This window comes from Leptonychotes weddellii, chromosome 6 (assembly GCF_054177405.1).
Source record: "Leptonychotes weddellii isolate Sample4059 chromosome 6, ASM5417740v2, whole genome shotgun sequence".
Taxonomy (NCBI): domain Eukaryota; kingdom Metazoa; phylum Chordata; class Mammalia; order Carnivora; family Phocidae; genus Leptonychotes; species Leptonychotes weddellii.
In genome coordinates, this window is record NC_138374.1 from 82,701,545 (window position 1) to 82,717,541 (window position 15,997).

Sequence of the window (15,997 nt, forward strand, 5' to 3'; positions counted from 1 at the left end):
TTCTAATATAATGGAAGACAACAGCCACTCTCTTGATTGGATATTTATTTTTAAGATCACAGTCCATGGTGACTTATTTCATCCTGCTTAAGAATATGGAGTTCCATGTGGAAGTTTCAAAGACAGGTAGCTGAGAGAAGAGTTTTGGGGAGTAGGAAAAATTACATAAAGAAAAATTGTAGCCTGAGAATCATAGACTAACTTGTAAACAACTTTGCCCTTCCTTACTGTTCTAATACTTTCTTTCGCCATCAGCTGGAAGGACTCTGAAAGTGACCCTTCCCATGTTTGCCTTACCCTTTATGGCTCACTCATGTCCCCATGTTCAGTCTCACCTGAACATGCCATACCTCACCATTCCTCGGGACTTGGGTGCTAACAGTTGTCTCTGCCTGCCATGCTCTTTTCCCTGACATTTCCATCAACAGCTCCTACTCCCTCAGATCTCAGCTTAAATGTCACTTCCCCAGAGAGTTTGCTTTCACCTCCCAATCCAAGGAACAGCGCAGCCCATTGGGCACCGCATCCCCCACCCCTTGATTCTGTGCATTGGCAACTTGCTGATACTCTTCTGGTTAATTTGTTCGTTTCTCTGTTTACTGCCTGTCCAACTAGAATCCAGTAACCCTGAGAAAAAGGGCTTGGTTTCCTATTCACAGCTAGCCCCAGCTCCGGGCTGGGTATCTGGCCCGGTGTCGGCATTCAGTAAATATGTATGAAGTGAAGGCATAAACACGTTATGGCGAGTGCCTGGTCGTTTCCTAGCCGGAAGGAGGCCCAGCTCTTTACAGATGGTGCTGTTGGCCATCCGTGCACAGGACTTTGTGCTTCGGCCTCCCTCCCTGCATGACACCCACAGTGAGCACAGAGAGGGCGAGGTCCCAACTTGTCTCTGTCTCAGCCTCAGCCTCTTGGAGACCATTCTCTTTTGTAAATAGAGCTTTGGCATTTGTGGACTCTTTAAGACAACTAAATACGTGGTCGTGGACGTCACAGAAATAGGCAGGGTCTGCGAATTCAAAGCCGTGAGCACAGAGCTTGCTTCAGATGGGAGAGACCCATGAGGCTGAGTCTCAAAGAAAGGGCTGAGGAGGATGAGGAGAGCCTGGTGGGGTGACTGTGTCACGCTTGGCTCTGCCACTCCCTCCCCGGAAAGGTGCAGGTCACTTCGCCCTCCAGGAAAGGGGATGCCAGGCCGAGTAGTGGCCCCGAGCCCTGGTGTTCCCCTGTGGTGCCTGAGAAGCTGTCCTGGTGGGAAAAGCACCTGGAGTTGGACAGCTTTGAAGAGCCCTAGCTTTGATCCTGTTTAAGTCTGTCGTGTTCTTTGTTCTGGGACGCACCACCTGAAGCGTGAGGCTGTGTCCAGTACAACGAACACCCTGCAGAGGAGAGTGGGTGCCAATCTGGGGTGGGGGGACCCACCTAAAGAGGCAGCTGGGGAGCGGGAGCCTAGAAGGACACAGCTGAGCAGCTCTCATGTCCATGACTGTGAATCAGTGAAATCTAAAGCTCTGTAGTAGGCGCTGCCCTGGCCAGGGTCCTTCTTCACCATGGACTTGATTTCAAAGCCCAGGGGCACCTGGGGGGCTCATTCAGTTGGGCATTTGCCTTCGGCTTGGGTCGTGATCCCCAGGTCCTGGGATCAAGCCCCACGTCAGGCTCCCTGCTCAGCAGGGAGTCTGCTTCTCCCTCTGCCTGCAGCTCCCTCTGCTTGTGCGCGCTCTCTTTCTCTCTGACAAATAAATATTTAAAAAAACCCAGAAACATAAACAAAAACAAAGCCCTGGCTGATGAGGTTCAGATCTCTTCAAGATTCACCTTGCCTGCCTTACCCCTAACTCTAGACTCACTGGGCACTTGTCACCCTGAGAATATGTCATTAACAGGCACCCTGTGGCTTCATTTCTAGAACTTTATAAAATGAGATGGAAATGTTCAAAGACGTTTTAAATCACCCAGCGTGGTTTCTAGAATATCATCTGAACCTGGTGTCTCTGCTTCTCGATCAGTAATACAAAATGTTTCCTCACTTACAGCAACCCCCTTCTTGAAAGAATCTATGTCATTTTAGATGCAGGGAATGCTGTCCATGCCCAGTGACTTGGGGTCTTGAAAGGATAAGGAGTCTATTTCTAGATTGAGACAGGGATCAGCAGGAAGCTCACACATTGTAGTCCTTTCCAATGTGGGTTCCAGAATCCACCTACCATGGAGGCCTGGGAATGTGTGGCTGTGCGGACATCCGAACCCAGAAACCCGAGTCCAGCAGCATCATCCTGCGTCTGCTGGGGCCTCGGCAGAGGGAGCAGATGACGGCGCTCAGCAGGCCGGGCTGAGGCCTAAGGCCCCCGCTGGAGGGAGGGCTGGGGAGCACAGGGCCGGGTCTTTAAAGGGATGGTCCCTGGAAACATTCTAGATCCCCTTAAGAGGTGGATCGAAGGAGATTCAGTGAAACCTTGGACTGTGATTACATGTAACATAATCGTCTTGCAGCTTTGAGGGGTGTTGCTGGTGAGCGGCCCTGCAGCAGCTAAAGCACGGAGCTTTTGTTCATGGAAGCCTTCTGCGGTACCCTCAGTTAGCGACGGCCTCCTTCCCACTCACCACCTGGCTTTTAGGACACAGAATGGAGTTACTTTTTAGAACAAATCAGCAGTTCGACAGGCAAAGTGTTCCTTGCCGACAAACAGCTGTGGTCACATGCCAGATTGTTCTCATTGGTGTTAATTAACTGAACAGATTTTGGAATGTGTCGTCTTGCATTCTATCCGTTAATGGTTCTCTGCCTTCCTCTTGTAGGAAGAGAGGATTTCTTTGAGATCGAGTAGCTTTTAATGCCATGTAATTACATTTGTTGAACGCTATAAGGAAGTGAGGCTCCTTGGGCCACGGATTCTGATGTGGGATAGGGAGTCGATCCCTGCTTTCTTGTTCCAGGTGTGTCTCGTGTTTGCAGCATGGTTCATGGTGTGTCATCAGCAACTGTCTCTACAACGCTCCGTTCAGAGCAGGAACAGGGTTACAGACGGTTGGTGTGATGGACTCTGGCTCGGGCAGGCCGCTGTCCCCTCTCTCCCCAGCCCCCCACCTGTGGGCCCAGGGCTCCTCCTTCCTCTGTCCCTGGGGCAGGATCAGATACTGGCCCCTCACTGTGGCTGAGCAGGAGGGATCCGTGGTGAAGGAGTGGTGTAATGGGCTTTAAAGAATCTCAAGGTGTGGGGTTCTTGCTTGCCCATCTGTGAGGTTGAGATTTCTTTATCTGAAGTGGCAGAATGAAGACTCTCTTAATTCTCAACTGACCTGCAGCCTCCCACATGGGCTCTCTGCACGTTCACTGTGCAGAAACACTCAGCCAAATAAAGCTGTTAGTGGGGAACGCTGTTTCCTTGAAATGTGATTGGCACGTGTCCGAATCTGAACACTAAGCTTGCAGCTGCCTTTTCTCTAGTTTTTATACAGATAGGCCATCATTCCCAGCGCCTTTCCTGCAGCCAGAAATACTGTGGAAGGTATTTGACTTGAACGATGCGTGTGGTTTGCTTGCTGTCTAACCAGTATTTGATAAGGAGGCAGAGATCTCCCCAAGTCAGTCCTCTCTAGAAAGGCTGATGTAGTCGAAAGGCCTCCCTGTAGAAGGACAGAAGCCCTTGGAGGTCCATGGTCTACACAGAGCAGGGAGCCCCAAATCCTCTTCATGGATTGATTGCCACCTCATCCAGTGATTTTTTTTTCTGGTACATCCGAGGTCACAAATTTTGGTTAACCGCTTGCTCCCATTTCTAGAATCTTTTGTATTCAGAATAGTATACCCAACGGAAGCACAGTGAGTTTGCTCACCGGAGGAATGTGTGTTATGGAGGAGCACAGAGCGTCATCCTTGTTGCGTGACAGGGTCGGTGCCCGCCATACAGAGGCCTATGTGTTTTCTCTTGGTGCTCCTGGGGAGGTTGGAAAATGTAAAGAATTGGCACTGTACTCCCTGTGGGTATTGGAGGAAGTGGAATTATTTTGCTTGAAGAAAAGAAGGTTGGGTGTTGGAAAGCCGCCTCTGTGGGACAGCATCTGACCCCGTGCACTTGGGGAGAGCAGGAGAGGCTTTGTGGGCACCTCCTGCATAGACAGGAGCCCCAAGGGCGGCTGGACTTGACCCAGAGCCCGGAGCAGGTGCACAGGGGATGGTGTGGCCAGGGTGACTGAACGTGTGACCACATAGAAGGAAGAGCTTCCTAGCCATGCGGGACTTTAATCACTGGGACAGTTAGGAGAAGGGCTTGGGGGATCATTCGAGATGTTTTGAATACAAGAAGGCAGAGAAGGTGAAAGGGGGCAGCCCAAGTGAAAGCGCCTTGCTTCCATGCCTTCATGTCTCTGCTTGCTGCTGGTTTCCAGAGGGGCTAGCGTTAGATGCTGATATCTCTTCCTCTTCCTTTGTCTTCCTCTCTTCACTCTGGTTTAAAGGGGCATCTTAGGGAAACCGGGAATGGTGACCGAAGGCAGATATGAGATGGAGAGTAAATGATGTAAACAATGTCAAATCAAGGACTCCTATGAAGCTTTATTTCGCAGTCACACCTAAAGCACCAAGAAGAAAAAATACATGCATTTGAAGCCGTTGGTACCAGACAGACACTTCTGGTGCCTTAGGCCTGACTGCCTGCTGCAGTGTGGACGGGCATAGTTTCGTGGAATTGGAGGTTACTGAAGATCGTTCGCACCTTCTTATTTTAAAAAATCTGGTTTTGTTCAATAGTACTTTTTCACAGCATGTTGGGTCTTGAGATGTTCACAGCTCGAGGGAGTCGATGTGAGGGTGTTCTTTCTTCATAGATCGTGCGTGTGAGAGGGAGATTGTTTGGGGAGTGAGTGTCGTTATTGTGTGTTTTGTGGATGGCCACAAGTGTCTCGGAGCTTGTTGCTGTGGCTGACCTTCCCTGTGCTTAGCTGTTAGAACCGCGTGGACCAGAGATACCGTTGCAAACAGTAACCGTGACGTTAAGTGGCCGCTTTGTGCCTGCAGATGACGAGGACGGCATGGACTGCGTGGACAACGAGCGGCGGCCGCACTTCCCTCAGTTCTCCTACTCTGCCAGCGGCCGCGAGTAAGGCCCCCGTCCTGCCCCTTCACTGTCATCCCAGATTTCCTCCTCAAGATGATTCCCGGACATCACACCAGTTGTAGCTCTTACAAAGCAGGAGCGCCTCCAGACACCCAGCCCACTCTCACCCCCACGAGAACACACATGGACGCAAACACACTTGTTTGTTTTTGCATGAAATTGTATCTCCGTCTACGGTCTCATGCCGCTGCTGCTACTGTCTTACTATTCTAGCAACTTTAAGAGGTAATTTTACAATCTTTGGAAGTCATGAGCCCACCATTGTTCATTTGTGCACCAATTGTCATCTTTCGATCTTTTAGTTTTCGTTTTTCCCTAACAGTGAAGGCTAAATGAGATACACTGATTCTAGGTACATTTTTTAACTTTCTAGAAGATACATCGAAAACTAATTAGACTAAGAAGATTTAGTTTATAATTCAGAACAAGCAATTGTGGCAGGGTGGTGATGTGCATATGCAGAATTGTAGGAAGGTGTAAGAGATCAGTGCGTACGGTGGGGATCGCGCACTCAGACCTGGCCGGAATCCGTAGGGAAGCATCTGAGAGAAGGACCGAACGACTGTTGAGATAGAGCGCTAGATGCACACGCAGTCCCTGATGGACACTGCAGAGGAAGCCCGCTGTGCCACCCGGACGTCCAGATTTCATGGGCGGTCGTTGGCAAGACGGACACTGCTCTTCCAAGGAAGGAGGCATATGCACAGCAGAGGCAAGGTCACTTACAGGCTCGATGACACGATTTGCACCAGAGAGCTTTTTTTTTTTTTTTTTCCAACTGTGCTTGGAAACCTTTTTCCCTTCTTGATATTTATCACCTCTGATGGCTGAAGAATGTAGACAGGTATAATGATCCTGCTTTTCACCAAAATTTGTACACCAAGGTAAACAGGTGTTTGCCTTATTTGTTTTAAGTTTTGACTTTCAGTTCTACGTGAATTAGCTTTTTCTCGGATGTTAAAACTTTGAATGTCCTTTTATGATTTTGTTTATATTGCAGTAGTATTTATTTCTTAGTGAAGAAAATTGTGTGTCATGTTAGCAAATGCAGCTCCAACTTACATGAACTAGACTCACTGCAGTTTATTTTGACCCATGTGCAAGGAATGTACACGGCAATGAGAATCATGCACTTTTTCTCCTTTGTAACAAAATTTCATGAGGCTCTGAAATTGTACACATTGGTTAGAATTGGGCTTTGGGAGAAGAGATGCTGGCACTGAACCCCTTGGTGCTCAAAGGGAGAAAATCCCCAGCTCTCCATGCCGAGGGGTTGAGACAGAAGGATGTTGCTGTTGACCGTTTGAGAAAGGAGACGCTCTGACGGCCCGGCAACATCTCGCCATGAAAGGAACTGCGACCGGCGTGACCGTGACAAAGGCACTGTACTTGGCAAAATGCACACATCTCGAGTATTCACAAAGTAGGCAGTAAGGGGTAAGAACCTGGTGTGTTTATTCTGATCATGGTACATTTATCACTGAATTAAGCCATCAGGGAGAAAACAAAACAACACACACAAAAAGAACACCTCCAACTTTTCTTTTTCTGTATATATTCATGTCCCCAAACTCCAACATTTCTCACTGAAAGGGGACATGTATGCAAACCTCATCTTTCTCCTTCATTAATGATGATCTTCAGATTAAACCCTTTGGTGCTAGGAGCTGACATTTTCCAAAGCAGCCTATGAAGTCCAGGGGCTGGGGGCACTCGCCGCGGCCGCGGGAGGCCAGCCGGCCCCGTGGAGCGATCGTGGAGATGTCTGTAGTCACACGTTCTGATAGCTCCCCGTGGAACACTGCGGCATGACGTGGTATGACGATTCAGATGCATTGTGGAAGAGCAAGTGACTTTCTATGTAGGATGAATCATATTCATACGCAGATGTCTTAGCCTCGTGGCGCTGGAAGTGTGGATCTGTAGATGAGACACCACTGCTGGCGGTGGGCGGGCCACTGGGACTGACGGGGGTCAAAGGGCATTTTACTAAGGCAGCTAAGACATATTCAGACATAGGTTTTATCCTAATTTTTCATGTTCCTACCTGAGTGAAGTTCATCCTTAGCATTGAGTAGGAAGTTACAGGACATGGTAGTTCATTCTTACTTACACATGTCGCTTCACTTTTTCTCCCTCCTTGGAATTCTGTTGAATGTTTCACTTTGACCAGAAAGTAGACTAGATGGTATGTCCTGTAAGTTGTCTCACATCCATTTTATCCAAGAGGAACAGGTAGAGGCAGAGAAGGCGGCTGAGGCTGGCTGATGTTTGTGCGGAGCAGCCCTCTGTCTCGAGGAGGGGGACCCCGTACACTAAGGACTTGGATAGCTTCCCCCCCGCAACCTTAAGGTGATTTCCTGTAACCTTGGCCAAGGACACTTCCTGAGGATGAATGACCTCGCTGACAGTGCCCCGGGCTGGCCACTCCTCACAGCTGGCTCGGTCCCCAGCCCACGCGCGTGCAGAGCTCGCTCGCTCTGGGCCTCGAGATGCGCCAGGGGCCCGCAGGGCCTTTCCTTGGCTTTCACGTCCAGCGCCCCTTGCTCTCACTCCCAGGTGTCCATCAGCTGGTGCGGAGGAATGACAGGAAAACAAGGGTGTGTGTGTGTGTGCGTGTGTAGAGGGAGGTGTCCGCATCTGCCCTTGGGGCTGCCCATGGCGGGGGTGGGGGCTGCCGTGGCTGGGGTGGGGGCTGCTGGCACAAGGCAAGGCCCGGAACGCAGCATCACTCCATCAGAACACGGGTCAGACGCTGCGGACTCCATCCCGCACTAACTTCCGTGAAGTCTGCCCTCTTGTCTTAATGCAGCCATCTGGGAGGAAATTGGCCATTTCTGCTTGGATTTTTTGGCGGGTTGCTCACAGCTTTGCTTTCTACACTAATGACATAGCATTATTCCAGTATTGTTTTCCATTTCCCTTACCTGATTTCCGGCTTCTTAAAGCTGACTGTTCTTGCAGGGGCCCCTTGCTTCTCCTAGAGGACAAAAGTAAGGGCCTTCCTTACTAACTGCAGGGTCTCTGTATTACACCTCAACGTACACACTTTGCTGCTACTGTTCGTACTGTCTACAGTAGAATTTCCTTATCTTGCTCCTGGTAGTGCATTACAGGCAAGCATGAAATGTAAAGTATTTATTTAAATAAAAAGAAAACCTCTAAATTGGTAATTGAATTACCTCCCTGTAGCTTTATAGTTTGTGACATTTCTTGACCTTGCTAGTTCTTTCATTAGATCCGCGCAAGATCTAGTCATCTGGTTAAGGATTTTAAGCAGACGCAACTATGAACCCAAGAAAAACTGTATTACTATTACTGTCGGTCATACTAAAACTGTTCATTTCCTTAAGTATATGACCCACAAGGATGTGAAATAACTACAAGAAACTGTTTTTGTACACTGTACATCCTTAGTATTTTTACACGTATATGATAGGGATGCACATTATTTTCCTTCGTACAGACGGCTTAAATAAAGCACTATGTCAATCTGCTACTTCTCTGTTTATTGTTGTTGGATGTGGTTCTGTAGTCTCAGAAAATCAATTCTTTTCTGGAAAAAAAAAAAGATTTTTAATAGCTCCAGCTGGTATTAACCTACCCTGTATAAAATGTGAGAGGAGAATAACTATTGTCCATCTCTTGTAGCCCCAGACACACGCAGGACTGCTCTGTTATTAGTTCAGTAAAATGGCAATAGTGCAGTTGTGCAAACTTGGACAAGGGGCCGCTTCTGAAGGGGAGGTGCCGGCCCTTCAGCGATGGGTCTCAGGCGCATCTCCCGTGAAGTCAGGGATGGAAGAAGGGGGCTCCCTGGAGATGCGTTAGGGACCTAACAAGCTTCACACCCGATGGTTTGGGCCCAGAACTCTTCAGGAGTGTCGCTCCTCAGTAATGTCTTCCTGATAACCTTAACACGTGTTGCTCTGCATACTTCCTTTCTTAGGATGTACGTTGGCAAATTAACAAACTTAGTCGTGGGTGAGAGATGGGTAGGGTGGTTGTACTCCAGTCTGATTTATCTAGACTTATTTTGGATGGGGCCTTTTTCTGATTTTACCTCATAAACCTACAGTTGTACAAACTTGGCTTTGCTCCTGACTAAGCTGAGTAGAGGAATGGCTTTGGGACCAGAGTTAGGCACTTGTGTGTCACACAGCCAGATCTGAGGGCGTTCTTCCGTGTGCTCTTCTCTTGAAACCACTGGGATGGACAGATCCAGGAGGCTAAAATAAAGTGACCTCTACAATTCTTTAAGGGTGCTATTTGTAGAATATTGTGTAATTTATTTACTGTAGTCCTCAAACAGAATTAGGGACAGTTAACATATCTTAGGTGACAACCTTGACGTCTAGCACATTGGATTAAATAAAAAACTGAATCCAAATATTAGAAGTTTTGCTCTTTCAGGCTTGAACCTTTTCCATGCTCGAGAGACTTTCGAAAGGTCTTTGCGTGTGTATCATCCCACCTCCTCCAAAGCCTAATCCCCTTCCATCCGGAGAGGCCACGGGGGCCCGGTGAGAGCAAGGGTTCGGGAACACTAGCCAGGAGGAGGGCCTGAGGTCAGGGCCTCCTCCCGCCCGCAGCCTTGCCTTGCCTTTAGCGCTTCATTGTCCTCCTCAAAGACAATACAACACTTTCAGTGCCCAGTTTTTATTACTTTCAAGCATCTGAGGGCTTAACTGTGTGTAGTAGAAATATTCTCTTAAAGTAAAAAAACGATCTGTGTACAGATATCTGATAGACCTCGAAGTCAACTTTGCAATTCCACAAAGTACATTCGTAGGCTCCTCTCAAACACCGCACATTCGAGAAGAAACCCGACACCACGAAGCCAAAGATGCTTTCTTGTCTGTTTTCCTTGTGAACAGAGTGGACAGGATAAACAGCGCTTCCTGGTGTCTCCCGACTGTGCCCAGAGTAGCAGGATGATAAGTAATGGAGTCTTACGAGATGTTGATTAAAAGCATCAGAAGTTAAAGGATGCTCTCTAGCTCACGCAGAGGGAAGGAAACGTGAATGGCAGGAAGAAAGTCTGGTCCTTAATACCCTCTGGCCTAGTTAAAATATGTGCCTTTTTGGTGTTTCGTTCATCACTACAAGGTAAAAAGGAAACATTACAATTCAGGTCTTTAAAAAGTTCATTTATTGAAAGTCGTGTGTAACAGCATACAAATGAGTAGATCTAAAAACATCATCACTTCAAGCCATTTCTGGAAACATAGCAGGAGGGCTCCTCATCTGGTGTCAGAGCTGAGCCGCAAGCCGCCCACACACAGTGCCGCCGAGCAGCGGATGGGGCGCCGAGCGAGCGGCCCGCTGCCATCCCGGGCGCCGGCCACTGTTCCGGAAGGTCGTGGTGTGCTGTGGCATCTCACGAACAAATCAGATGAATGTAAATATCTCTTTGTAAACCATTTATTTCACTCTGTTTCGTCCAGGTCAGCAATCAGATTGTCGCATGCTGGGTAACTGGAAAAAATGATAATAAAAAGTAAGTTTAAATAGATCTTGTTCTTCCCTGTGATTTGTCTTCTCGCTGGCTGAGGTGCCCCTTCTACGTTTACGGAGGAAAATCAACTCTTTTGCTAAAAATGCAGAGACGGTATGTAACCAGACGCATGAAAAGCTTGCGCTACTTGACCACGGAACGTGAGGTGAACGACTTTGTTTTAAGGCTTGAACTCTGAAAACCATCTGTACCCCAGAGGCGTGTCTGTCTCTTGAGGAAGGGCAGGCCGATGACAGGGTATGGCTGGAGAGCCACCACCTCCCTGTCAGGGGAAGGAGACCCCGATCCGCACCAGGGTCTATTTACTGAAAACCGCTCAGACATTACAGCTGGGGAAGCTAGAACAAAAACAGGATGCAGGCCAAGTGTCCCTGAGACATTCCTAGTGAAATCAAAACGAGCTAAAACCTCCCAAGTTTTTAGTGGCAGACACATTATTATAACATATATAAAGGCATTTTTTTCACATGGAAACCACCTCCCACATGCTGGAAGAGGGATTTGGTGTATCTGGCCTCTTGGCTTTAAACAGGAATAAAGGTTTCAAAACCAGCTCGTGAAAACTGGGTTGAGGGAGTCACAGGTTAGTGGAGTGAGTACACCGTTGACGGCCCTGGCCCACCTGGCTGCTCAGATTAGTTTAACCCACGGCCAGAAGTGGTGCCAGAAACCACTGCAGACAGTTTCATTGCACAAAACAGGGCACCTCCTGTGTACCTACCCGGTACCACGTGGGAAGATGAATAAGACACAATCCTTGACCTCGAGGAGCAGGTGGTCTGGTCTGGCTGGCTGGCTGGCAACCACCTTGCAGAAAGACATGTGGGCCTTTGCCCTCCCCAACGCAGATTTCCTGAGCTAGAATCGGCGGAGGGAGGGGGGCTCCTGTGAGAACCCAGTTTCAGCCACGATTACTTGAGGATTTCCGAGACAGGATAGTGAGCAAAAGATCAGAATTCACGCAAGAGAAATAGGAAAGTCAGTCTGTTGCCTCTTTTGAAAGATGCAAAAAGGGATTATTTCCATCTCAGGCTTCTCAGTGTGTGTGACACTGATCGTGCCTCTTTAGTGCGCAAGTCTGTAAGTAGAAGGGTCATTAGAATGTCACATGTGCAGCCGCCACGCTTGGAACGCAGGTGGGGGCTGTACACTGAGTAAGCGAGTGGGATGCGTGTCTCTGAGCACAAGGATAAGCATAAACCATGACAGGCGTATCGAAAAAGAAAAATGTAACTGAACTTCGGGTAGAAGACACACACCCCAATGACGTGTGCACAGAGTAATGGTAAAGACCTGCAGTAGAAAGAAAATATCACAGGAATTCTTTTAAACCAAACTCGAGGAAACTGGCATCTCTCCTTATAATGAGTTCATAGTGCCTGTGGGCTCCGGGCCCATCTAGTAACTGATCGTCACCTGACCCGTTCCCTGGCGGCCCTCAGACGGCTCCCCGGAACCCTCGACCCCCCGCCCCTGTGGGACCCCTTGGGAGCAGCGCAGATGTGAGGTCCCCAATGTGAGCAAACAGGAGCCAGGCCGAATCTCTCTTCCTGGAGCAAATTCCCTGTCACTGTCTCTCCGCTGGTTTGATATTTTATTTGGTTCTGATGCAAAGCCTGTCCTGACGTTAGGATTACAGCCCCAATATTACCGTTCACTGGTCCGGGATCCCCAGTGCCTACGGCTGCCCGCCCCATCCTGTAGACATCTGAGTAATTCACCCCGTGCCCATGTCACTGTTTGGTCTATAAATGCAGCACCCAGTGTTGCCCTCCATTTGCTGGAGCTTTAGTAGAGAACATTCCTCAGTGCTCCCCCCATCCCGCGGCATGTCCAGAGACAGAGAACCTTTAGCTACTGCCCAAATCTCACTCCTCTGCCATCACTTCTTAGGGCTATTTCCAGGAAGTTGGGTCCACCGTCCGTCCACACCAGAGTGATCATGGTCTGGCTGTGAAGGGGGGGTGAGGACGTGCGTGCCAGTGGGACATTAGCTGGTCTGAACTGGGACTGGAGCCCTCGGCCGCCTCCCCATCCTCTGCCTTCAACCTGTCACCATGGCCCTTGCTGTGGCCTGCTTGGGTGGTGTGGCCACATCTGCCGTGGTCTGGGGCTGCCCTCCCAGCAAGGGGAGGGCCGACGGGGCACCCTGGCAGCTGCTCTTCTGAAATACTGTCCACAGATGACAGACGTGCCCCCCGTCTGCACGCCTGCTGCTGCGACCCCATTTTCTTTGTTCTCGTTTTAAAAACCTAATAGAGCCTTCTCTCCACAAACCCTGACTTTTGTGTTTATTTCTGAAGTTTAACTTGAAATTCAGAGTTTAAAAAATGAGTCTCTCTGGGTGACCTGAATTGTTCCCCAGGCAACCACGCTGTGGGGTCCAGCAGAGCCTTTTCTGCCTCTTTGTTCCCAAGCCCCCGGGCTCCCCACCCCCCACCCCTGGGAATGCCCAGCCTGCCTCGCCCCTGCTCACAGACCGCGCATGCTCAGCCCCAGCCTGACCCGTGCTTCCACCGGCGCACCTCCACCCAGCCTCTCACTAGTTACCCCAAATGCACACCCCCACCCGTCTCGCTCATTTGCACGTTTTCCGTCTCTGTGCGGCCAGGTCAAAAAATGGCCCGTTCCTTGTGCCTCTGGCAAGAAAGCATCTATTTTTAACCAGAGAAAAGCATCCCACCCCCACCTCCAACTGGGGCATTCTCAAGCTTGTCCCCAGTGAACAGAGCTCCAGGGAAGCCACCAGTAGCTACTGCCTGGGGGGGCCAGAGCCGGCTGCAGGCCCTACCCCAGGAGAGAGGCAGATGGACGCTCACCCAAGCAGCCCGCAGCCCAGGGACTAACCACCTTCTTGAGTTCAGTTCCCTGCCAGTCACTTCCCAGTTCTGTTCACTTCATCTCTGGGCCTTCTTTCTCCTACCTGTACAGAAAGGACACTGAATGATTTATCCAGTGGCCCCTTCACACCTGCCAACTTGGCCGGCTTCACGGTCACCTTCACCGGAGTCGGGGTTGTGTGGGGGCTCCCTCCTAAAGGGAAGCCGGTTCTCTTTTTAAGGGTTTTTGTTTGGTTTTTGGTTTCGGTTTTGGTTTTGACCAGGACCTGAGTGATAGGAAAGCTAAACCACTTCCCTGAAGTGGTACAGAGCTGAGATCTGAGCCCCCGGTGGTGTGACCTCGAAGTCCAGGCTCTCTTGTGCTCTTCTGACCCGCTCAGTGAGAGCATATAAGCCACCAAGTGTGATCTTTGTGGAGCTGAGCAGGAGTCATGGGGAAGGCCGGCCAGCGCACACAGGCCACGTGGACTCCTCCAGGTGGTCACCGGTTCGCTCGGAGGAAGGTGCCCTCACCAGTCCTCTGCAGAACTTCGTGGAACATGGCCTTCAGGGGGGCCCGCGACGTGGCAGAAGGCGCAGGGCACACGGCGGGCTGCCTCCGGGTCAGCAGAGTCCCGCCTTGCGCCCCGCTAAGTGGCCTACACACTCACTGACCTTCCCAGGAATCCATCTGGCTGTGGGCAGGTGCAAAACGGGCCCAGAGTTCACGATGAGGTCACCAGCACACCCGGCGGTCCTTCTCCCCTCGGGCCTCTGACGACCACTGGTCTGTGCAGACAGAGGTCAAAGCCCCAGGGTCCCTAGACCATGGGGACCACAGGCCTGGCTCCCTGTGTTTGGGCTCCCAAAGCGGGGAGCATCAGGAGAAACCAGAGAAAGGAAAAGCAGAGGCGGGAAAGCCTTCGTTGCAGAACGAAGGCGGGGCGATGCTTCCTTGGCTTTCTGGAAAACAGCAGCTGGAGCTGGACTTGGACCTGCGGCCCGGCGGCCGGGGGGGGGGGGGGGAGGACCGCGCAAGGCCAGGGTCAAAGTGCCCAGGCGCCCCCGGATCTGGCAACTCCTGCGCCCCGCTCCTCCTCGGAGCTCTGCCGACACCAGGGTCCCACACCTCGTGCAATCCCACGATGTCATCTTCCAGCTTTCTGGAATCTCGCGAGTCCCGCAAACTTCCTCTGCACATGGGCAGGTGTCTGTGTTTTATAGGGACCATGTTTCCATGGTAAATAGATTTTTAAGAATTCCCAAAGGACAGACAGTGTCACCAACAGCACAGAGAGGAGCCTCTGGCTGCCTCATGTTTGAAAGCGTTAAGAATAAAGACAACACTGACATTTGGGGTTGTAATGTGACGGAATCACAGTCTTTTAAAGGCAAGAACCACTTCTCCACACTCCATGCAATATTCAGTGTTTTGTTCACTTGTCTAATTGGATTAAAATATTTAGCTCCCTTTAAAATCTTGATTGTGAATTTATATTGCAAAATGTAACGTCTGACTCAGGAAGCAATAACTGGAGCAAGTGTGTCTGAAGCAACAGAAAATTCGATTTATTTTTCTTCCATGAGTCTCATTCTGAAATTATTCACTCTTGGACAAACTGAACTGTTAAACGGAAGAGCAAGTTTGGCTTCAATGAAGCCGTATGTGCTTTTCAATATTAATTACACACAGGGCCTTCCGTGGGGACAAAAAAAAAAAAAAAAAAAAACCCACAAAAGTTAAACTGTGCTATTCGAGTTGCTCGGGGAAGTTTCTCTGAGGGTCGCGAGACCCTTATGTTGGAAACACAGCACCAGGGGTCTCGTGTCACTCTTGAAAAACACTCAGGCAGCAGGGAGTTAATGACATTTTAGCTGCATATGTTCAAGTGTATTTAAAAAAATATGCAAGTCACTTTGGTTGACAGTGTCTTGTACACAGTTTTGAAAGAATCAGGGCAAACTTTAACAGAGTCAGTTTTTATTTGAAAAATATTTTCTGGGAATGTATCAGTGTTTATTTTTGAGACTGACAATTCGGGTGAAAATCAGGATAAAAACAAAAAAACAACAATTTGGTTGAAATCAAATTGTTTGTTTTCATCTATTTAGAATTCTTTCCAAAAACTCTTGGTTCAGGAGGAGGCTTTCTAATTTATTTTATTCAGTGTATTTGCTGTTCTATTCAAGCACCATCTGTCCTGCAGGTAGCTAACTTTGGGGAAGCACCCACGTGAGGCCGGCGAGGCCCCCAAGGCTCAGGAAGGACCCTCACAAACCTGCGTACATCTCCAGGTCCCATCCGGGGCGAGCGGCAGGCACCCCCCACTCCTCAGCAGGACCCCCGCCTGGTGACCCTCCCTCAAGCGGCCATTTCTGAAGGTGCCCTGCCCCTGGCTTCAGGTCACAAATGGGTCCTGCCTCCCCTCCTCCCCTGTGCCCGGTTCTTCGCTCCTTTCAGCTCTCTTGCCACATCCTTCCATGTAATGAGACAATGTCCATGATTTTCCTTATAATCACATGTGGCTGCTGGATCCAAGCAC

General features: G+C 49.6%; 2 protein-coding genes across 6 annotated transcripts in view; one reads left to right on the top strand and one right to left on the bottom strand.

The window, feature by feature from the left end:
* Positions 1–8,616, top strand: part of AKT3 (AKT serine/threonine kinase 3) — a 304,967-nt gene extending 296,351 nt beyond the window's left edge. For all 5 annotated transcript variants that reach the window (XM_081824493.1, XM_081824490.1, XM_081824491.1 and 2 more), the window contains one exon: positions 5,018–8,616. In XM_081824493.1, coding sequence (XP_081680619.1) covers positions 5,018–5,103 — 86 coding nt within the window. In that variant the 3' untranslated portion in view covers positions 5,104–8,616. The remainder of the gene's footprint in view (positions 1–5,017) is intronic.
* Positions 8,617–10,252: 1,636 nt separating this feature from the next.
* Positions 10,253–15,997, bottom strand: part of SDCCAG8 (SHH signaling and ciliogenesis regulator SDCCAG8) — a 217,892-nt gene continuing 212,147 nt past the window's right edge. Inside the window, exon 17 of the mRNA XM_081823178.1 lies at positions 10,253–10,595. Coding sequence (XP_081679304.1) covers positions 10,566–10,595 — 30 coding nt within the window. The 3' untranslated portion in view covers positions 10,253–10,565. The remainder of the gene's footprint in view (positions 10,596–15,997) is intronic.